This window comes from Rhinatrema bivittatum, unplaced genomic scaffold (genome assembly GCF_901001135.1).
Source record: "Rhinatrema bivittatum unplaced genomic scaffold, aRhiBiv1.1, whole genome shotgun sequence".
Taxonomy (NCBI): Eukaryota; Metazoa; Chordata; class Amphibia; order Gymnophiona; family Rhinatrematidae; genus Rhinatrema; species Rhinatrema bivittatum.
This window is the reverse complement of record NW_021820802.1, coordinates 142643-166396: the sequence shown is the minus strand read 5'-3', so window position 1 is coordinate 166396 and position 23754 is coordinate 142643. Positions and strand designations below refer to the sequence as shown.

Below are 23754 nucleotides of genomic sequence, written 5' to 3'. Positions count from 1 at the left end.
TGCGAGCTCCTGAAGAGCACTGTTGTCTGAGGCAAGTGTGAAGCCAAATGAAGGTTCTTTTTGGGGGGGTTCCGACCCACGGTTTGGGAAGCCCTGCCCTAGAAGTTTCTCAATTCTCAGAGATTTTTTTTTTTCAGATTTTACATCTAGGCCTTTGTCCTGTGCAAATATCTATGGCAGGTGACTATAAATCCACAATCGGAGAAAGACCACAGATACAACGGCAGCAAGGGAGTCAGGTTTCACTTCAATTAACCAAGCAGAAACCAAAAGGTTACCTAACAAGCCATAAGTGATGCTTTTCTACTGGACTAACATTTTAGAGCCAAAAAAACAAACTGGAAACTGATCCAGTATAGCAGTAGCAACCAAGACAAGAGGATCAGTGAACACCAGGAGTTCTTTATTTTGCACAAAACATCATAAAATTACAGTCAGAGTGGCTGTAAAATTGATGGCTCTGACTGTCTAAACGCTGGTATCTATTCGGCTGAGTTCCTGTCCGGACGAAGCACAGCTTGCTGCCGAAGTGTTTGTGTCGGCTTTTGAGTGGAGGTGTATTCCTTACTGTTTGTCCTGAAGGCAATTGTTTAAACATTCCAAAAGAGGCTGAACTGCTATATGGAGACAAACCACCGGCATTACGCATAATAGCCCCTGAAACAGCTCAAAGAGCGAAACTCGGCCTGAGTTGGGCTTTTTATGATGTTTTGTGCAGAATAAAGACCTCCTGGTGTTCACTGATCCTCTTGTCTTGGTGCTACTAACATTTGAGAGCTACACTCCCTTTGTCTGATCAGCATAAAATGTGCTCATGCTGCACCAACCTGATGAAAGGAGTGTGTCTCCTGTAAAGCTAGGCACAAATGTATTACGTTCTCCCCATAAAGCAGAGTGCTCCCTTTGCCTCTCAGCAGCCAAATGAAAATACTGGTACCTGACCAGGATCTTCTCTTTCAAGTCTATCTGTGAAAGCAGGTTGTCCCCCAATGTTCCCTTGTTTCACCAAGTAGGTTTCATCTGGTTTCACTTTGGGAACCTCCTAAAATAAAATGACAGAGTGCAGACAAAATCATTAATGGTTCTGCACATGTTACACATGCAGGAAAGCTAGCTGTCCTAGGCAACAAAGCTTTGTTCTAGTGTACTCTGTTTCTTAGCTTTCAGACTGGTGGATCCAGAACCAGTGGAGTTATGCACCTCTACCAGCAGATGGAGACATCACAATATATATATAACCCTGCAATGACATCAGCCCGTCAGTATTCTCCATCTCCAGCAGATGATGGACGTGAATCTCCCTACTGGGGGATTGCCTAAAAATTTTAAAAGGAGAAAAGAAAAAGGAGATTTATTCATCCTGCTCTCCTGTGGTGATATTATGGTCCCTCCCTCAGTTGAGAATTCCTGAGGTGCTGTCCTTGGATCCCTCCTTCAGATGAATGCCTTGGTCCGGTAGCTGGTTTTCCAGCCGGCATGGACTTAGCTGTAAAAATAATAATAAAATAAATAAAACCCAACAGAAAAGGCAAGCGGGTGCAGGAAGCAGAGTGTGGCGGTGAAGGTCCTTGCCCTCTCCCCCAGCAGCCGGAGACCAACCTTATACTCAGCTGGGACGGGCTGGGCTCAGGTAAAGATTAATTAAAAAAATATAAAAAAAGAGAGAAGTAGGGGAGTTAGGCAAGGATTCCTCTCCTCTCCGGTCTTCATGCTCGGCATGCCGATCCAATTTTCTTCCCGCCTGCAGGGGAGCTTAAGGGACATGGGCAGCTTGGCAAATTGAGCAGCCTTTTGTTTAGGCCCCGCTCTCAGGCTTGTCTTGTTCGCCACTTGGTAGGCCGTGACAGTGTTTTTGTGTTTATTCCCACACTTAAGGCTGCACTCTTCAGTGCATAGGTTCGTGCTTGTGCGCCCGGCTATGGGTCTGGTTGTGCGCCCAGGTTGTGTGCCTAGTTGTGTGTTTAGGGGCACGGTGTTGAGCATCTAAATTTTGGGTGCCTAGTTTATGCAGCGTGGACACAGCTGGGCATACTGTTACCATTCATCTGTTAGGGTGTACCAACAGCCTCATTGCACTCATAGCAAAGAAGCCTAAACCCCTTACACTTTGTGCTGATTGTCATATTCAGGCCTCCCAACCTGGCGTTCCATCTAACTTGTGTCAGCGCTATTTGAATTGCCTCCATTTGATTTTACTAAGCCTGGTTCTTCTCAGTCTGATGTGGGAATGGAAAAAGAGCTGCCAGAGGTCTCGCCTGATTTTGGGGCTCCCTTAACTGGTTCATCAGCAGGGGAAGGTAGTTCATTGGGTGCAGGGCCAATGCCTCCTGGTTTTGGCATGGATCCCTCTGCCTTTTCTTGGACTGCAATCTTTTCTTCAGGCACATTCCTTGGACCTGGCCAATCATAACAGGTCAGGATCGCAGGCTACGGATTCCCGCATGCCTGGTGCTGTGGGTAAGTGTTGGAGTACGTCTAGACCTGCGGTGGGTCTCCCTGATAGGGACCCGAATGGCATGGATGATGAAGCCGATCCTTACTCCCTGGAGAACGGGGAAATTGGAGCTGTATAGAACTATGTTGCATTTCTTTCATAGAGATGAGTTTCTGGCTCTGATTTCCCAGACACTGAAGATGCTGGGATTACTAGAGGGCCAAATCCACGTCTGAACCAAAGAAAGATCTAATTTTGATTTCCTTGCGTAAAGCCTCATGTTTCTTCCCTATTATGGAGGTCATTCAAGAGCTGATTGATCTTGAAAGGGGTGCCCCAGAAGATAATTTTAAAGGGGGACGAGCCTTGGAAGGACTGTTCCCACTGGATCCAATTGCAAGAGAGCAATTGCGCTTTCCAAAAGTGGATGCACTTGTGTGTGCTGTTACCAAGCGGACAACTATCCCCATAGAAGGGGGAGCAGCTTTGAAGGATGCACAGGATAGGAGAATTTAGGCTATTCTTAAGCAGGCTTTTGAAGCAGTGGTAATTAGTTTGCAGATACCTTCTTGTTGTTCCCTGGTGGCTCGCTCGTCGATGAATCCAGGGCTGCCTTTTTGGCAGATGTGGGCTGCGATTCAGTCCGCACTTCGGCCAGAGGGGTAGCTTTGGTAATAGTGGACAGGCATCAGCTATGGCTGAGAAATTGGTCAGCCAATACAACCTCGAAGTCTAACCTAATAAAATTGCCCTTTAAAGGCTCACTCTTGTTTGGGAGCGAATTAGAAAAAATGGCCAATAAGTGGCGTGAGTCCTAGGTTCCTAGGTTACCAGAGGATAAGAAACAGACACTACGATCCTCCAGCGCGAGAGATTGTGCTAGGGTGTTTAAATGTTTTTGACCCTGCAGAGGAGCGGCCTTTCAGAGGGCTCGGCCTTTGGGTAGGTCTCAATCCTTTCATCCCAGGCAGCCCAGATGGGGTGCAGTCTTGGGTAGTGGAGCCCCTTGAGCCTCCCAATGAAGGTGTGCCAACCCACCCCTGGGAAAAGGAGATAGGGGGTTGCTTTTTTTTTTTTTTTTTTTTAAATCAGAGATGGGTCGAGATCACATCAGACCAGTGGGTTCTAGAGGTGATAAGAGATGGCTATGCACTGGAGTTTCGCAGTGTTCCTCGGGACATTTTCATGGTGTCTCCCTGCAACTCTCCGCAGAGAGACAAGCTGTCAAGGCTTCTCAGCCTACGGGCTGTGGTTCCAGTGCCCACATCTCAAGAAAATATGGGCAGATATTTCATTTATTTTGTTGTGCCAAAGAAAGAGGGCTCTTTTTGCCCAATCCTAGATCTCAAAGGGGTCAATCGCTCTTGCGGGTGACTTGTTTTTGCATGTTAACCTTGCACTCAGTGATAATGGCAGTACAGTCGGGAGGGTTTCTGACGTCCCTGGACTTGTCAGAGGCGTACCTTCATATTCCCATCTATCTAGAGCATCAACGGTTTCTGCGTTTCACAGTTTTGGGGCGGCATTATCAGTTTTGAGTGCTGCCTTTTGGTTTGGCCACCGTGCCCAGAACCTTTTTCAAGGTTATGGTGGTGGTGGTGGTGGCAGAGTTAAGAAAGGATGAAGTTTTGGTGCAGGTGGTGGCAGAGTTAAGAAAGGATGGAGACTTGGTGCACCCGTACTTAGACGACTGGCTGATTCTGGCCAAGAGTTGTGAGGAGAGTCTTCGGGACTTGTGCAAGGTGATCTCCTTGTTGCAGGAGCTAGGTTGGGTAGTGAACCTGGCCAAGAGCAATTTTCAGCCATCACAGTCAATGGAGTATCGGTCAGAGGGCCGTATCCAGAAGCTGATGGTGCAGGTGCATCTATTGACGAACACAATACATGACGGATTGATTTGAGCCAAGACATTGGAAGAGAGCCTTTGTGTCTCCCGCAGGGTGGTTTCCTTGCTACAGGAACTAGGGTGGGTGGTGAATCTGGCCAAAAGTAATTTAGTTGTCTCAGACCCTGGAGTATCTTGGGGTTTGATTCGATACAAGGCAGAGCAGAGTGTTTCTGCCGGAGTCTTGGATCCACTCGTTGATGCTGCAAGTCCAGTCCCTGCAGAATTCTGTTCGTCCAATGTGGTCTTATCTACAGGTCCTGGGATTGATGGCTGCCACATTAGAAGTGGTTCCCTGGGCGAAGGCACATATGCGCCCTCTTCAGCGTGCCTTGCTCTCCTGATGGAGTCCGCAGACACAAAACTATGCGGTGAGGCTGCTCCTTCCGTTAGAGGTGAAATCCCAGATGGATGTTGGTTACACATGGACCATCTCAAGAAGGGAATTTCCCTGATGGCGCAAGATTGTTTGGTACTCACAACAGATGTGAGCCTCCAGCCTGGGGGGCTCACTGTCAGGAGTTAGCAGTATAAGGGCGTTGGAATGCAGTGGAGCAGCAGAGGAACATCAACAGACTGGAGGCACGAGTGGTTTGGTTGGCATGCCTGCCATTCACCTAGTGTGCCTGCAGTTTGCCGAGCGGTTAGAGGCTCGGGTGGTCCAGATAATGTCTGACAATGCAACAATGGTGGTTTACATCAATCATCAGGGTGGAACCAAGAGTCAACAGGTGTCAGAGGAGATAGATGCGCTCATGGTATGGGCGGAGCAGCATCTCTGAAGCATATCCACCTCTCACATTGCTGGAAAGGACAATAACAGAGCCGATTTTCTTAGCAAGAGAATGTTGAACCCAAGAGAATGGGAGCTGGCAGACGAGGCCTATCAGCTCCTGGTGGACCACTGGGGTCTACTGGATCTAGATCTGTTAGCAAGCTTCAACAATGCAAAAGTTCCACACTTCTTCAGTCACAGGTGGGACTCAAAAGTGATGGGCATAGATGCTCTTGTTCAGGATTAGCCACATGGCACCCTGCTGCATGCATTCCCACTTTGGCCTTTGATAGGCAGGCTGGTACAGAAGATTGCAAGTCAAAACACCACCATCCTTTTAGTAGCTCCAGATTGAGCTTGAAGGTCGTGGTTCGCCGATCTCCAGAGACTTCTTGGTGGGCAGTCCCCTCCAGCTACATCTTGGATGGATGTGTTACATCAGGGACCCATTCTTCACGAGGATCCAGTTCAGTTCTTTCTTACGGTTGGCCATTGAAAGGGCTTGGTTGTTGAAGCATGGTTATTCACCTTCTGTAATTTCCACTCTTCTTTGGGCCTGGAAATTTTCTGCTTCTCTAGCTTATGTTAGAATTTGGATGGTCTTTGAGGCCTGGTGTTTCTGAGCAAGGAACTCAACTTCTCAAGGAGGCTATTCTTTGATTTTGGAATTTTTACAGGATGGTTTGCTTAAGGATTTGGTCCTTAATACTTTGAAGGTTTAAGTTGCAGCACTGGCTTGTTACAGGGAAGAGTCAATGGAGGGCCTTTGTCTTCCCATCCGGGCGTGTCCTGTTTCTTGCAGGGATTTAAACATCTTTGTCCCCCATTGTGGTTTCTGATGCTTTTGTGGGATCTTAACTTGGTTCTTGGCAAGTCCGACTTTTCAACCACTGCGTACTCTTTCCTTGCAGCTGCTTACTTTGAAGACAGTTTTTCTGGTAGCAATCTTTTTGGCTCATCGAGTCTCTGAGCTGCAGGCTCTTTCCTGCTGTGAGCCTTTTCCTCGTGTGGCTCTGGGTGTGGTTCAGCTTTGGACAGTGCCTTCATTTTTGCCCAAAGTGGTTTCAGACTTTCATTTGAATCAGTCCATTTCTCTGCCTGCCTTGGACAGGGATAGAGCTGAAGTTGAGGATCGCCTTTTGCGCTCCTTGGACATCAAACGTTATTTACTGTGCTATTTGGAGGTGACTAAGACTGTTTGTAAGTCTGATCGCCTGTTTGTTCTCCATGATGGAGGTAAGCAGGGAGCATTCTTGCCCGCTAGGTTAAGAAGGTCATTATGGCATCCTATATGGCTGCTGAAGTTGTCTTACTGAAGCAGACTAGACCGCATTCCACTGGGCTCAGGCGATATCATGGGCGGAGCTTCATTTGTTGTCGCCTGCTGAAATTTGCCGAACAGTGACATGGTCATCTTTGCACACCTTCTCCAGGCATTACTGCTTGGATTTTAGGGCTAGGGAGGACCCTGTTTTTGTGCGGGCAGTTTTGACTGGGCCGCTGGCAGCCTCCCACCCTTTTCGGGATTAGTTTTAGTACATTCCACTTGGGACTGACGTACCTGGATGCTTAGGAAGGAGAAATTATTACTTACCTGATAATTTCCTTTCCTTTCGTGAAAGGTAGGTGAATCCCAGACCCACCCTCGGCTGCCAGATTTGGATTTTGTGGTTAGCCTTAGGGCGGGTGATGCAGAGTATGATTCCTGCTCTTCGTTAATAACTGGTAAGTAGCTTCTCTAGCTCTTAGTTTGCTAGATATGTTCCTTCTTTTGGCTGAGCTCAGTTTTCCTGTTGGTTGAGAAACATGAATGATTGCCTGTTGATAATAATATTCAAGTTTAATCAGGTTTGTCCACAGTTTGGCTTTTCCAGAGAATATTTGCAGGCTGATGTCAGAGCAGGACTATATAGCTGTGACATCAGCTTTTGCTCAGTCTCCATCTGTTAGCAGAGGTGCATAACCCACTCGTTGAGACTGACCAGCCTTCACTAAAGGAAACAAAATTATCAGGTAAGTAATAATTTCTCCTTCTGGCTTTGTTTCAGAAGTTTGCAATGTCTACTTTTTCTTCCCAAAACCATATTGCAAAGCACCACACAGACTCAGCAGACTGGGAGAAGTGTGCACAATGTAAAGTACGAAAGCAATATATATATATTTTTTTTACAGGTGCATGGCTGGCTTTATTGATAATAGCACCCTTTGCGAGTGTCAAAACTGGCACCCCCCTCCTTGGAAAATTTGGGAGGGGAGTGGCTAGCTATAACCATTTCTTGTCAAGAAATAACCAAAATGGAACATCCACATTATTGTACATGTAAATCAGAGTGGCCTAGTGCTTAGCATAATAGGCTGAAAACTGGGGAATCCAGAGGTTTCTTAGAGGAAAAAGACATTCTATAAAGATGAAATGAAATGAAATGCCATACCCTCCTCTACTGACACTCCTTGTATCTTTGGGCAAGTCACTTTCTCTCCCATTGCCTCATGAAACCATTTGGATCGTAAGCTCTTTGAGGCAGGGACTTATTGCACTTGAATTCTAAAAACATTTCTGTTAGCTGCCTCGGGATATTTCACTTACATTTAATGTGATGGGTAGGCTTGTCTGTTCCTGATCAAAAGATAATGGTACATTTGGTTATTTCTTGACACAAAATTATATCTAGTCACTCTCCTCCCAAATTGTTCCCTCCCAAACTTTCACCACTGTTCTTGTTAAGTGCTCACCCTCTCATCCCACCACCCCAGTTCCCTTGCTTACACTCTCACCCCAGCCCTCCCTTCCTCACTCTCTCATTCCTGTAGCACCCTTGCTTGCTCTCTCACCTCTCCAGCATCCCTTGCTCTCATACCCTCCCAGTCCAATTGTTCTAAAAATCTCCCAGCCTCTGTGCTCCCACCCCTCCCACTCCAGCTCCCTTGCCCACTTTCCCACACTCTCTTCCTCATTCATTTAATGCCTCCACATACTCCCATCCCTTTGCTTGCAGGCCCCTGTTCACTTTTTGCCCTCCATCTTCCCTTTGTGATCCTTCCTCTGACAAGGAGAAAGCTGCTGCAGTGCTTCATAAATGTCACTGCCTGGCTCCTCCTCTACTGGTTCAGTATAAAGTTTGACCTGCACAGGCTGGTCAGGTCCCATGAGGCTAGGGGGCACCACACGGTTCACACTTCAGTGAGCTGGCAGAGGAGGCAGTAAAAAGTTGCAGGTAAGAAGCACTGCTGCACCTTTCCTCCTGCTGGCGTGAGGGCAGATCATGCTGGTGGTTTTACCAGGGGGAACGACTAGAGACTGTGAAGAATCGTGCCAGGGCTCTGCCACAGAAGAGGCAGCCAGCAGCAGTGTGTTACTGCCCCTGGACCTGCAACACTACAGAGATTAAGGACACAGGCGATGCGGGTGCTCCCTCGTGCACGGCATCCTGTGCAGACAGACAGGTTGCATACCCCAAAAACCCTGTGGAGATGTATCTTACCTTGGGCACTCCTGCTTTGGCTTTCATTTCTTTTACATCATGGTGATACTGTTGGCGAATTTGCTCTAATTGTTTCAGGTACTCCTGTTAAACAGTGAAGAAGAGGATCTTAAAGCCTCAGAATATGTCTAGAAGAAGTATCTGCTAAAATAATAGCTGTAACTACAGTGCATTAGACAAAAAAAAAAAAAAAACCCCACATGCAAAAATAACCCATTCACACAGTCTATATCGACCTGCTTTCTTTTTCTACAGGAATGAAGTGCAGTATTGTAACATTTATTTATTTATTTATAACTTTTTCTATACCGAAGTTCAAAAAACAGAGTTAATTATCACTCCGGTTTACATATCAACCTTGAACGAACAGTGACAAAAATTGTCTTACATAGAACAGGAGGAGAAACTTGGATACAACATAAGTAAAGGGAAAATATAACAAATCGAACTGTTAAGAGCTAAATGAATTGTCTAGTTGGGGTGAAAAGGAGAAATCAAAGGGAAAAAGGAGAAATCTAAGGGAAGGGTTGAAGAGATGGGGGATGGAAGGAATGTGGGTTAACAATGCTTTAATGAGACAAAAATCAGTACTGGATATCTTAGGCAGAGTAAAAGTAAAAGTAAAACATAGTAGATGTCACAAGATAAGAACCATTTGGCCTTCCCAGTCTGCTTGGTTTCCTGCCTGAGAACATATTTCAGAGCCTTGCTGCAATTTCATGTTGGCTGACCTCCTCTTCTTGGAAGCTTGTGCACATTGGCTTTCTCTTTTCCTATTTTGGTACCCGAATGTTCCATGGACTGAGCATTCATATTGCCCTAGCTAGTTCAATCCTCAGCCACCCACTCCTTCCCCATTTCTTCTACTTACTTCTCCCCTATCCACCTTTGCCCGTCTTGCCAAGTGTGTTTGAATTCCATTACGGTTTTTGGCTGCTACTGCCTCTGCTGGTAGGCTATTCCAGATAGTTCTTTATTTAGAGGGTATACCCTCTAAATCAGAGCTTTCCAAACTTTTCATGTTGGTGACACACTTTTTAGACAAACATAATTTCGGGACACAGTAATTCAGTCTACTAGCAAACCAGAGGTTAAAAGTTAAACGAACGAAACATATTTCGACAATTTATGTATGTTTCCTTAAATATATACATAAATAAAATGTTTCACGACACAACCTATCTCATGAAAACCTTTCATTTATATTAAAAATATATAATATTCCAAGGTTCATGTTATTGTTATAATTTATGAGTAACAATAATAAAACAAATTGTCTGGCCCCCCACACTCATCTCTCTCCCCCCCAGCACATCTGTCCCCCACACACTCATTTCTCTCCCCCCAGCATGTCTGTCCCCCACACTCATATCTCCCCCCCCCAGTACATGTCTGTCCCCCCACACACTCATTTCTCTCCCCCCAGTACATGTCTCGCCCCCACACTCATGTACCTCTTCTTTTTGATTGTTGCCAGTTAAGTGCTTCACTCCCTTCAGGGTTCAAGCCTGCCATGGTGCATAAAACCTTCCAGGATCACCAAACACTGTTGCTTGCAGTCAGTACTCCTCATGGCCAGGCCTCATCAGCAGCAGCAGCCAATGCAAGGGCAGCTAGGCTCGTTCCACCCACCAAGTCCCCCAAAAAACGCGATTGACAGCAAAAATCACCCAATAATAAGCAACCCATAAACTGAAAAAAAAAAAAGTGAATCTCTAGAAAAAAAAGCCCAAACTTGCGTCAGAGTTGACCGGGCTTGCGCGACACACCTGCACACTGCAGGCGACACACTAACGTGTCCCGACACACAGTTTGGAAAGCTCTGCTCTAAATAAAGAACTATTCCCTCCGAGTCTTTCCTCCCTCCATCTTCATATTATGACCACATATTCTTGAGTTTCTCTTTTTTATGGAAAATATCTCCTTCCATTGTATTGAAGCCTGCTAACTATCTGAATGCTTCTATCACATCCTGCTTTCCCTGCTGTCTTCTACAATAGAACATAAGAAATGCCATACTGGGTAAGACCAAGGGGCCATCAAGCCCAGTATCCTGTTTCTAACAGTGGCCAATCCAAGTCACAAGCACCTGGCAAGTACCCAGACATTAGATAGATCACAAGCTACTATTGCTTATTTTACAGTAATAGCAGTTTATGGATTTAACCTCTAGGAACTTATCAAACCTTTTTTAAACCCAGTAACACTAACTGCTGTAACCACATCCCCTAGCAATGAATTCCAGAGTTTAACTATGTGCTGAGTGAAAAAGAATTCTCTTTGACTTGTTTTAAATGAGCTACTTGCTAACTTCATGGAGTGCTCCTTGGTCCTTCTATTATCTAAGAGAGTAAATAACCAATTTACATTAACTTGTTCAAGTCCTTTCATGATTTTGTAGACTTTTATCATATCCCCCCCTCAGTTGTCTCTTCTCCAGACTGAACAGCCCTAGTGAGCATATTTTAAATTCCTTACATCTCTCTATTTAGGATTTGTATTTCAGGCCCTGCACCATTTTCGTGCCCTCCTCTAAACTACTTCCATCCTATCAATGGCCTCCAGAACTGAACACAGAACTCATGGCAGGCTCTCACTTTTTCCTAGTGGTGATACCTCTGCTTATGCAGCCAACCATACTCACTGTTAGCTTTCCCAGTGGCTTTATTACAGTGATCAACAACACTCAGTACATAAAGTAGTCCATGTGAATGCACAGAAATAATGGTTAACAAATAAAAAGCAATAAATAAATATAAAGTGATACCCTTTACTGAACTACTGTTTGTTAGGAATAAAAGTTATCTAAGATGTTCACTCCTAGGTCCCTTTCTTATTTGACAGTTTCCAGGTCATGTACTTCTAACTGATAAATGACTAATGGATTTCTGCATCTACATCAGGGATGGCCAACTCCAGTCCTCGAGAGCCACAAACAGGCCATGTTTTCCAGAATATACACAATGAATATGCATGAGCTAGATCTGCATACAATGCAGGCAGTGCATGCAAATCTATCTCATGTATATTCATTGTGAACCTCCTGAAAACCAGGCTTGTTTGTGGCTCTTGAGGACCAGAATTGGCCATCCTGATCTAGATGAATCATTTTACACTTTTCTTGCATTAAAACATCTCCAGGTTTTATTTTAAGGTCCCCATTCATTGTTCCACATCTCCAGGTATCTCTACCCTATTTATTTTACGTACATAAAGAGTAATTTTTTAAAGGATTAGTATATTGTTCATGTATACCTATTGATGCTCCAAGTCTATATTAACACATCCTTCCTATGTCCTATGCTTCCATCTACCTCCAAAGCATAAGGTAGGTTCATATTCAGCCACGGGCAGTACAGGTATGTTATCCGGATAACCGGAATTGGATATTCAGTGGCACGGTTATGCACTGAATATATCCAAATAATTCAAAGTTATCCAGGTAAATTTATCTGGATAACCTTAGGACTGCTCCTCAACATGACCAAATTTAACTGGATAATGCTGAATATTGGCATTATCCAGGTAAGTCAGCCACTCCCCACAGTGTACCTGGACTGCCCTTCACTTAACCGGCTTATGACTTACCTGGATAAGTCTGAGCCTTTCACAGTGGCAGGAAATTAAAAAACTTATTTGTTAGACTAAGTCCCGAACTTAGCTGGACAAACCATCTGAATATGGACACAAAGTATATCCATAATGATAAATTATTGATTTTAAATCATAACGCTAGTAAATTAGCATGAATGTTACTTCTTGCTGTGCACTACCATAATGTTTAAATTTGTAAAGATGGTTGTCAGTGTATCACGTCCAGTGAAATAACTAGTGCACATGAAAGGAAAATAGGTTCTTTTTTTTGTTTGTTTATGCATTTACAGATATATTACTTCATATATCAATTCAAAGGTATAAGAGATCTAACAATATAATATAATACAGAAGTAAAATTAACTCAAGATTTTACAATAATACATAGATCTCTAATAAATTTTTCAGGTAATATTGGGACCAAGATAATATAAGGCAATATGGAGCTCTTCCAAACATAGAATAAGAAATCAAACCGTCACAGGATGCATTCATGCTTAATCAATTATAACACACCTCATCCCTTCCCATCCAAGAATCCCCTTAATTGCTCCAGTTCATAGAAAATATACTTATTTCCTTGAAAATTTAAACGACATTTACAGGGAAACTTAAGCACCATTCTTGCACCTTGATTTAGTACTTTTCCTGTGCTCCTGTGTGGAGCGTACAATATCAGGATATATCCACACACACTGCCCATGAAAATGAAAGGAAAATTAGTTTCTTACCTGATAATTTTCGTTCCTGTAGTACCAAGGATCAGTCCAGGACACCTGGGTTGTGACTCCGCACCAGTAGATGGAGACAGACTAAAACTTGTGGGCGGAGCCATATATGCCCCTGTGCCAGTCACAGCCCCTCAGTCTTACGGAATGTCAAAGTAGAACACAACCAGAGAAGTAAACAAAACTAGATACCGCTAAACTAACGGGGAAAGAAACACCCCTTCTGGAAACGGACTCTCCAACCGAGAGAGCGAACAAGCGGAACAGAGCCAATCAAAACACAGAGCGGACTCTCCATTACTTCAGCGCAGCACTGCGGGCGGGATCCTGGACTGATCCTTGGTACTACAGGAACGAAAATTATCAGGTAAGAAACTAATTTTCCTTTCTCTGTACGTACCAGGATCAGTCCAGGACACCTGGGATGTACCAGAGCAACCTACTGAGGGTGGGAAGCAGAGAGTCCCGCTCGGAGTACCCTCTCTCCAAAACCCCCGGAATCGGTAGCCCGGACATCCAACCGGTAATGCCGGATAAAAGTATGCAACGACTTCCAGGTGGCCGCCCTACAAATCTCTTGAGGCGACACCTGAGAAGCTTCCGCCCAAGACGCTGCTTGAGATCGAGTCGAGTGAGCCCGCAGCCCCACGGGAAGAGGTTTTCCCCGCAAGTAAGCCGAACCAATGGCCTCCTTGAGCCAACGAGCGATCGTTGTGCGGGACGCTGCAGCTCCTTTCTTTGGTCCAGAGAACAGGACAAACAGATGATCTGTGACCCGAAACGGATTAGTGACCTCCAGATATCGGAGAAGGGATCTCCGCACGTCAAGCTTCCGTAACCCCCTCTCTTCTGTAACAGAGGAGCCCTCCGCACGCAAAAGCGGGCAACTCCACCGATTGATTCACGTGAAACGACGAGACCACTTTCGGAAGAAAGGAAGGAACCGTCCGTAAGGAAACCCCCGAATCGGAGATACGCAAGAAAGGTTCCCTACAGGACAGGGCCTGTAACTCGGAAACACGCCGTGCCGAGGCAATCGCCACCAAGAATGCCGTTTTTAAAGTGAGATCCTTAAGAGTTGCGCGTTTCAAGGGCTCAAACGGCGCCGTGCATAGAGCGGAGAGAACCCAATTGAGGTTCCAAGCCGGACAAGGAAGACGTAACGGGGGGCGAAGGTGCTTAGCACCCCGAAGGAAACGAGCAATATCCGGGTGAAGCGCCAGAGACTTACCTCGCAAACACCCAAGCGCCGCCACTTGGACCCGTAGGGAACTGCACGCCAGACCTTTGGCCAGACCCGCCTGGAGGAACGCCAGAACATCAGAGACGGAAGCCGAAGTGGGGTCCACCCCCGCTGCACGCACCAGTCCTCAAAGACCACCCAGACACGGACGTAAGCCAAAGACGTCGACTGCTTCCTGGAACGCAGTAGCGTGGCCACCACCGCATCTGAATAACCTTTTCTCTTCAGTCGATTCCTCTCAAAAGCCATGCCGCGAGACAGAAGTGATCCGCATCCTCCAAACAGACGGGGCCCTGATGGAGTAGGGCCGCCATTCCCTGGAACCGAAGGGGTGCCGCTACTGCCAGTTGTACGAGGTCTGCGAACCACGGCCGGCGAGGCCACTCCGGTGCCACCAAGATCACGTTGGCCGGATGCAACTCTATGCGCCGTAGAATCTTGCCGATCATCGGCCACGGGGGAAACACGTAGAGCAGCACATCCGTCGGCCAGGGAAGCACCAACGCATCGACGCCTTCTGCCCCCCGCTCTCGACGTCGACTGTAAAATCGCGGGGCCTTCGCGTTGTGCCACGTGGCCATCAGATCCATGTGGGGCACCCCCACGTTTCGCAAATGAGAAGAAACGCTTCGTCCCCCAGCTCCCACTCTCCGGGATCCAGACGATGACGGCTGAGATAGTCCGCCTGCACGTTGTCGACTCCCGCAATGTGAGACGCTGCGAGGTTGCTGAGATGTAGCTCCGACCAGGCCATCAAGCGCTGAGCTTCTTCTGCCACCTGGGGGCTCCGTGTCCCCCCCTGCCGGTTGATGTATGCCACGGTGGTCGCATTGTCCGACAACACTCGGACTGCCTTTCCCCGCAGCAATGGTAGAAAAGCCTGCAGAGACGGACCGCTCTGGTCTCTAGGCGATTGATAGACCACTGGGCTTGCGACACTGACCATAGGCCTTGAACTGAGCTCCCTAGGCAGACCGCTCCCCAACCGGAGAGGCTGGCATCCGTGGTCACCACTGTCCAACTGGGCACCAGGAGAGAGACTCCGGCGGAAAGATGACTGGGGTCCAGCCACCAAGCAGGCTGGACCTCGCGTGTCCCGCTAGAGGAAGCGGTAAATGGAAGTCCTCCGAGACCGGCTTCCAGCGGGAAAGCAAGGATGACTGTAAGGGTCGCAGATGAGCGAACGCCCAGGGAACCAGCGCCAGCGTGGAAGCCATAGACCCTAGGACCGTAAGGTAGTCGCAGACCCGCGGCTGGCGAAGAGACAACAAGCGTTGCACCTGAGTTTGCAGTTTGCCCCGTTCGAGCGACAGAAACACCTTGCCCTGCTTCGTGTCGAAAAGAGCTCCCAGATATTCCAAGGTCTGCGTGGGTGTCAGATGACTCTTGCTGAAGTTGACCACCCATCCCAGGGACTGCAACAGATGGAGGACCCTGGCCACCGCCATCCGACACTGATCCTCGGACTTCGCCCGAATCAACCAATCGTCCAGGTAAGGATGGACCAGGAGACCTTCTCGGCGCAGTTGCGCCGTCACCACGACCATCACCTTCGTGAATGTACGAGGGGCCGTTGCGAGCCCAAACGGGAGCGCCCGAAACTGGTAATGCCGTCCCAGAATGCAGAATCTGAGGAAGCGTTGGAACGACGGCTGAATGCCTATGTGAAGATACGCCTCCGTGAGGTCCAGGGAGGCCAGGAACTCGCCTGGCCGGACCGCGGCGATGACTGACCGGATCGTCTCCATTTTGAAGCGAGGAACGCGAAGGCATCGGTTCACCCCTTTGAGATCCAGAATTGGTCGGGACGTGCCGTCCTTCTTTGGTACGATGAAGTAAATGGAGTAACGGCCTTTGCCGTGCTGGCTGACCGGAACGGGGGAGATAGCTCCCAAGTCCTCTAGGCGGCGGATGGTGTCTAGCACCGCCGCCTTCTTCTCGGGAGCCTTGCAGGGAGACACAAGGAACTTGTCCACTGGAGTGCGAGCAAAATCTAACGCGTAGCCGTGTCTTATCACGGTGAGGACCCACTGGTCCGACGTTATTCCGGCCCATCTCTCGTAAAACGACAGCAACCGCGCCCCGACGTTGGGAACGGCGTGCTGAGGCTGCGGCGGGAGAAGGGCCGACCCCTTTCATTGTGAAGATTTGGGCGCCATGATGGCCAGGGCACCCCCTGGTCTACCAAAGCGCCTCCCACGAAAGGACTGCTGGTGAAAAGACTGCTGCTGCTGCCCGCCACTGTGGGGTACGGGAGGAGGAAGACCTGTACGATTGCCCCGACGACCTTTGAGGGCGCGCTTCCTGGGCCCACGAAAGCGGGACCTGGCTGCAAAGGAACCGCGACCTGGATCTATCTTCGGGCAACCTGAAAGCCCTATTTTCCCCCAGGGAAGCCATTAAATCATCTAATTCCTTGCCAAACAGTAACTTACCCTTGAATGGCAGCGCCCCGAGGTGAGCCTTAGAAGAGCCATCCGCCGCCCAGTTGCGGAGCCACAGGAGGCGGCGCGCCGAGACAGCCGCCACCAGGATCTAGACGAAGTGCGCAGCAGATCGTGGAGTGCATCTGCGCCATATGCTATTGCCGCTTCCAACTTATCCGCTTGCGCTGCCTCGTCTGCCGAAAGATCCGCATTGGCTTGGAGGACCTGAGCCCAGCGCAAGCTAGCTCTCAAAGCGAAATTCGTACACATGGCGGCCCGAATTCCTAGCGCTGAAACCTCAAAAATCTTCTTGAGCTGTACTTCCAGCTTCCTGTCCTGAAGGTCCCGAAGGGCTGTCGCTCCCGTAACTGGAATAGTAGATCTCTTCGTTACCGCCGAAACCGCTGAATCCACCTTGGGGAACTTGAGAAGGTCCAGCGCATCCTCCGGGACGGGTAAAGCTTGTCCATGGCCTTGCTGACCTTCAAACCTAACTCCGGAGTGTCCCATTCCCGGAACATGATGTCCGTTGAAGAAAAATGGAACGGAAAAGCAACTGCCGGACCCGTGAGGCCTAACAGGACCGGATCCATGTTCGCTTCCTGACGAACCACCGCCGGAGGGGGGTCTATTCCCAGTTCCTGGAGAATGGCTGGAATTAGAGGTGGCAATTCTTCCCTACGGAATAGCCGGACCACCTTGGGATCGTCGCCCTCCGCTGCCTGTGACGCCTTTCCTGCTGCAGCTGGAGCGGATCCGTCCCCTGCCACGTCATCGGCCCCTTTTTGTGGCTCTTCAGAGGCATCAGTGTCCGCCCCGTGGAGGAATCCGGGTCCGCCTCCTGTGGGACGCCACGCGGAGGACGTTTCCCCCTGGAAGCACTCGGGGCCCACTGTTGGACTTCTTCGCGGTGGAGCCCTGCGGGACTCCCTCCGGCCGCGCTTGCCCTTACTTTTCCTACATTTCAGGACTTTGCGCAACAAAAGCGCAAAGTCCTCTGAAAACGCTGGAATCCGAATCAGCCTCAGCTGGGCTCCCCGGGGACCCCGGGTCCCCCGAGGGACCCCCCCCGCCGTCCCGCTGAGGAGACAGCGCGGAGGCAAGGCCGCAGGCCCTGCCGCTTCCCGCGCCATTTCGCGGCCCGTGGCTAAAATGGCCGCCACTCCCGCGCTGAGCGGGAACAAATCCTGGGGCTTCTCCAACGCTCCCCCCCCGCTCGGCGGTGGTCGCACGGCCGCACACGAGCCCCCCGAGACGCCCCGGACGACCCTTCATCGCCCGGGATGCAGGAAGCGCAAGACCGTCGCGCGAAGACGCGCGCGCGCCGAGCCACAGGCTCGGCAAGCGAGCCACGAGGCATGCCGGCGAAACGGCGCGAAGAGGGCCGCAACAGAAATAAAAAAAAAAGAAAAATTCGCGCGAACGGCCTCCCCCCTGTCAGCGGCGCCCCCCCCCGAGAGCGGCGACGCAAGGAACAGAGAGCCGAACAAAAACAAAAAACTTTTTTTTTTTTTTTTTTTTACAAAAACAAGGCCTGTCGCTGTCCGCGGTCCTGGAGCCCTAGTCCAGCAGGGGTGAGTGAACCGGGCTCCCCGGTGTCACCCCTGACGCTGCTACTAGCAAAGCCGGGTCCTCGACCCTAGCAGTGGCCTCAACCGGGGGGGGGGGTAGTCCCCTCAGGACCTCTCAACCCCCCTGGGAGGCAGGGCAGACGGACGTCAGTGACAATTTGGCAAAAATTCCAATTAAAAGAAGCCTAACCTGGCCTAACCCAAAGAAAAGAAAACCAACCCTGACGGAGTACCAGAATCAGGGCAGGGAGGAGCTGTGACCGGACCTGCACCATCTACTGGAGACAGAGTAAGACTGAGGGGCTGTGACTGGCACAGGGGCATATATGGCTCCGCCCACAAGTTTTAGTCTGTCTCCATCTACTGGTGCGGAGTCACAACCCAGGTGTCCTGGACTGATCCTGGTACGTACAGGGAACGGATCTATTTCTAAAGAAATACTTCATAATTAGGTTTCTATCCTGTTCAAAAGGAAAAGTAACCAACAATGTGCCTCTAGTCTTAATCTCAGTCTGTATAGACATCTCAATCAATTCTGAGGCAGTCAGAGATTTTATTTCTTGCGCTTCCTCAACTCCCGTAGATGGTATTTCTTTCTTTGATACATAGAAAGCTTTGGAAATGACCGGACTTATTTCCTTAGGAATCTTTAAACATTCTGAGATATATTCCTTTAGCAATTTAACCGGGGCTAATCTTTTTACCACTAGAAAATTCACAATACGTAGATTTAAATATTGAAGTGAATTTTCTATACTCTCAAATTTTCTCTCAACTTTTATCTCAGTTCTTATTATTGTTCCTTGTACATTCTCTATTGAGGTGACTTTTTCCTCCAATTTTTCTATTTTTTCTTGATGTAAAGTTGTCATTTTTTCAGTATTTAGCCCACTTTTATTTAAATCAAGAAATGCCTGTGTCAAAGTTGTAATTGCAGATTCAATTGATGTCATTGCTTTCCATAATGTATCTAAAGTTACTACGGGGGGGGGGGGGGGTTTTCAATAAAAAGACATTCTTAGATTGTAGGGTTACCAGATCTTGAAACGTTGTGTCATCGATGTTCCATTCCGGCAAAGCCCTTTGGGGTTTAGGTGTGGATGTAGCCATTCTCTCCAGGGCTCCTCCACATCCTCCGGACGCCGACTCTCCGCTGCTTTCATCCTACACAGTAGGGGCTGCTCTCTCCTCCTCTCATCATAGCCTCGCGGTGTTTCCTCTCCTTCTGTTTCTGCTTTCCTCGCGGCGGTGTCAGCATCTCGGGCGTCCCCGGGCTGAGCGAGATCTCCTCAGCCATAGGAATCGACCCGAGCTCCTGGGTTCCTCCCTCAGTGGCCCTCGCTCCCGGCTTCCTCAGGGTGGATTCAAAGAAGCTGTCAATCCTCGCTTGCTGAATCCCATCATCTTTAGTAGTTATAACTTCTTTCAGACAAGCTTTTCGCTTCGTATGGGGCATTTCAAAGACTTATTCTCAAATAGGTAAGTAGTATAAAGGTAATTTCCACGCAAGAGCTGAGAGAGCTCTTCTAGGTGCTTCTCATGTAGCAGCCATCTTGGTCCCTTGGAAAACAGGCTCTTATCTGCTAATTTTTGTTCCTGACAGTCCAGACAAGTGGGTTTTGCATCCCTACTAGCAGATGGAGGCAGAGAACAAAAAGCTTTGAGGCACTGCTACATATCTGAGAGTGCCACATACAGTCCTTCAATATTGTCCTGTACTCAAGCCAAACTAAACTGAAACTCCTCAAATTTTCCTCCTCTTTACCAGGGCAAACATCAAAACCAGGGTTGGAGCCCCCTTAACTGGAACCCCACATCAACACCAAGGAAACCAATCAACCCTGGTCATCCTGTAGGCTCTGAATATATACATACTGAAATCTGAACTGATTTTGCCAATGTGACCAGAATGGTCTTTCGAAGATAAGAGGCTGGGCCTCTGGACTGATCTGTGTTACTTCAGGAACAAAAATTAGTAGGTAAGCACTAATTTCCCTTTCCTGTTCGCACCCCAGATCAGTCCAGACAAGTGGGATGTACCAAAGCACCCCCTATACTGGGCGGGCATCTGAAAGACCCGCTTCAAATACACTCTCTCCAAACATTTGCTCTCCCAGCACGCAGACATCTAACTGATAATGCTGGGAAAAAGTGTGCAGTGAAGACGACGATGCCACCCTACAGATTTCCTGTGGCGACACCAACTGACACTCAGCCCATGAGGCTGCCTGCACACTAGTAGAATGCACTTGCAATCCCTCTGGAACTTGCCGACCCTTGCAAATATAGGCAGAAAAGAGCTTCCTTCAACCAATCATGCCTTTAGAAGCTTTACTTCCTTTTCTTAGCTCCTCCAAACAACACAAACAATTGATCCGACTACTGAAAACTGTTGGTGACCACTCTCTCTGGGGGTGAGAAAGACCCTGCCAGCCCGGGTGTTGAATCGTGCTCCCAGGTAATCCAATGATTGGGTCAGCTCTAGATGACTCTTGGCTAAATTTATTACCCATCCAAGTGACTGTAACGTGTCCATCAACAGACGCATCACCTAGCAACATTCCCCCTCCAACTTTGCCCAATGAGCCAATTGTACATATAAGGGTGGACAAGAGGCCCCTCCCTTCACAGCCTCCAAAAAAGAGGTCAAATTAGGATTATCCTCTTTCAATATGTCAAATTCTTCTTCCCTCCCTTCTGACCTGATCCTAAACCTAGGAATATAATATATTTTAGAAATAATCATTTCTTTTACAAAGGAAATAGATAGAACTTCACCAAGATATTTTATAAACAATTCAGTAGCTGATAACAACCTTGAGACAGGAAAATTTAGGAAACGAAGATTCCTTATATGAATCTTATTTTCCAGATTTTTAAGTTGTTTTTGTAATATTAAACTATCCTTTATAAAGGAATGATTAGATAATTGTAAGGAAGAATATTTGAGATGTCATAGACATTGAAGTAGCTTCCAAATTAGTTAGACAAGTGCCATGTTCATCAAGGACATTCTTAGTTTCAGCTGAGAATTTGCCAAACTGGGATATAGAATAGGATAGTGACTTCTCCATATTAATAAGTACCTTCCACACATCAACTAGCATTACATTCTAGGGATCAATAGACTCAACCAAAACTTCCAGATGCTCAGTAATTTCTGCCATGCCAACCTGTGGGATGGCAGTTATTGGATCTAGATTTTGTTGTAACATCTGAGGATTAGCTTCAGGATAGTCCATCGACGTGTGATGTAATGGCTGTTGGCTAGGACGCTCTAAGGATACAGACAAAAAAGAAATCTCTGGGATAGAATTTCTCATAAATTGACTCACCCTCCGAGCCACAATTGAGTCCATGGGTCCTCTCACAACCAGCAAACCAGGCGATGATGTCAGGACTTTGAATCTTCTTCTTCCTGCCCATATATCTTCTAGGAAAAAGAAAGTCAAAAAACACTAGAAGGGGGCGTGCCCCTTTTGGCAGCACACCGCAGCCTCTCAGGCTTTATCTGATTGTTGGTCCCCAGAGTGATGATGTCGTCAGGGTGGGGAGTGTCCCGGGGCACAATGGGCTCAGATAGAAAAGCCCTTAATTCAGTCCTCCAGCCAGCTTTCCAGATGGGAGGAAGTTCTCTCCAAATTCCTCCAAAGCAGACCGCAGCCTCTCGGGTTTTTATCTGGTTGCCGGTCCCCGAATGATGATGTCATCGGGGTCAGGGAGTATCCTGCAGCACAAGGGGCTCAGATGGAAGAGCCCTTAATCAGTCCTCCAAGCACCAGAAGTTTTTACGCTTCATGGTGCTGGGACAAACATTTCAATTCCAGGTCCTTCCTTTCGGGTTGGCGACGGCGCCATGAACGTTTATAAAGGGTGATGGTGGTGGTGGCAGCTCACTGTGAAGGGAAGGGATTCTTGTCCACCCTTATCTGGACGATTAGCTCATTCGGGCCAAAGTCAAAGGGGGAATGTTGCCAGGCGATGTGTTGGATGACGAACATTGTTACAGTCGCTCAGATGGGTAATAAATTCAGCCAAGAGTCATTTACAGGTGCAGTGTATCTTGTATGGCTTCTTGCTTGCTTCAGGATATGCAATAGGACACCATGAATGCTTCACTCAACAGACGAGAAAATTCTAAAGCGTAACCATCTCTTATCACCTCTAGAACCCACTGGTCTGACGTGATCTTGGTCCACTCTTTTTAGAACAGGACAACGCGCCCTCCTACTGCTTCCTCCAAAGAGTGGACCCCCGCCCGACTTCATTACAAAGCCTTTCCTCCTCCAGCTGGCCTGACTGGAGCCATCTCTGCAAGTTCTGCGGCCACCCCAAAAGGATTGCTTCTGCCCCAAAATTGAGGCACTCTTGACCAAAAAAAAACGCCTGACATCTCAAAAGCGGGACCATGGCGGAAAGATTTTCCTAACTGCCTTCTTGTCTTTTGGCAACTTCTTGTCCTTGGACTCCCCCAGATGTTTCATCAACTGTCCAAATCTTCCCCAAACAGGAGCTTGCCCTTGAAAAAAAGATTGCAAAGCTGCAATTTAGACCACACATTTGCCAATCAATTCAGTAACTACAAAAGTCTCCTTGCTGCTACCACAGAGACCATATTCCTGGCCGATGTCCGGACCAAGTCAAAGTGCATCCGCCACATAGACCACCCCAACCTCCAGCCAGGCCACTTGACTGAAGCTCCCAGAACTAGGCTCCTTCTCCTGTGTCTTCTGGGAATGAGGGGCCTTAACTCTTCTTTCCGGAACAGGGTCGTCCTTTTCTGTCACTGGTGCTTCATCTGAGTCACCCTATCCTTGTTCATACCAGATCGCCTGCAGTGAGGTCTTCCTCTGGATCTTCTGCCAGGTGACCCTCAGTCACAAAGGGGTCATCCAAATCCTGAGCCTTTTCATCTCCCTTCCCCGAGGGATGTGCCAAACCCAGGCGACGAAGCAAGGACTCCAACCCCCAGCCAGGGCCATCCAGTGTCTTTTCAAGTGTTATGGTTACGTGTGTTTTGGTGGATCCTTGGGTGCTGTGGAGATGACCACGCCCATGGAGAGGAGACCCATGAGGAGCCACAGCACTGGGCTAGACTCGTACACACAAAACACAAATAGTTCTTTATTTAGACAGCTTGAAGAGAGCCCCCAGGTGGCAGTAGTAAGGCAGTCCGTAGTTGCAGTCTCAGGGACCTCGGCAGAGGGAGCCCTTCTCTCCTAGATGACGTCAGGAGGTTCCGCAGCAGGTGTCCCAGCGAGGAGGATACTGTGGATGATATAGACTGAGAGTTAGAGTACTCACTAGGTTTTTTGTTGTGGCTGTGCGATTCACCAGGTATGTTGTAGATGGTACAGGCACCGAGGGCAGGGAGAGCAGGCCCTCGAGGAGCGAGTACCTGTTTCCCTGTAAGGCACCTGAAAGAAGCAGAGGGCCCCCGAGGAGCGGGTACCCAGGTTAGCGGCTACCCCAAAGGGCAGAGAGAGAGCTTCCTGCGGCAGCACGGAAGCAACAGAGTAGCGTAGACAAGAACGGATTTGAGTCCTTGCTAACTCAATGAGCTAGCAAATTAGTGAAGGTAATATACCCGGATGGCGTGACATCAGCATGAGGGAA

At 48.2% G+C, this 23754-nt stretch overlaps 1 protein-coding gene across 1 annotated transcript in view; it reads right to left on the bottom strand.

The window, feature by feature from the left end:
• Positions 1 to 862: 862 nt before the first annotated feature.
• LOC115082149 (serine/threonine-protein kinase Nek5-like) overlaps positions 863 to 23754 on the bottom strand; it is a 156035-nt gene continuing 133143 nt past the window's right edge. The window contains 2 exon segments of the mRNA XM_029586409.1: positions 863 to 1042; positions 8577 to 8660. Of these exon segments, the coding sequence (XP_029442269.1) occupies positions 911 to 1042; positions 8577 to 8660 (216 nt within the window). The 3' untranslated portion in view covers positions 863 to 910.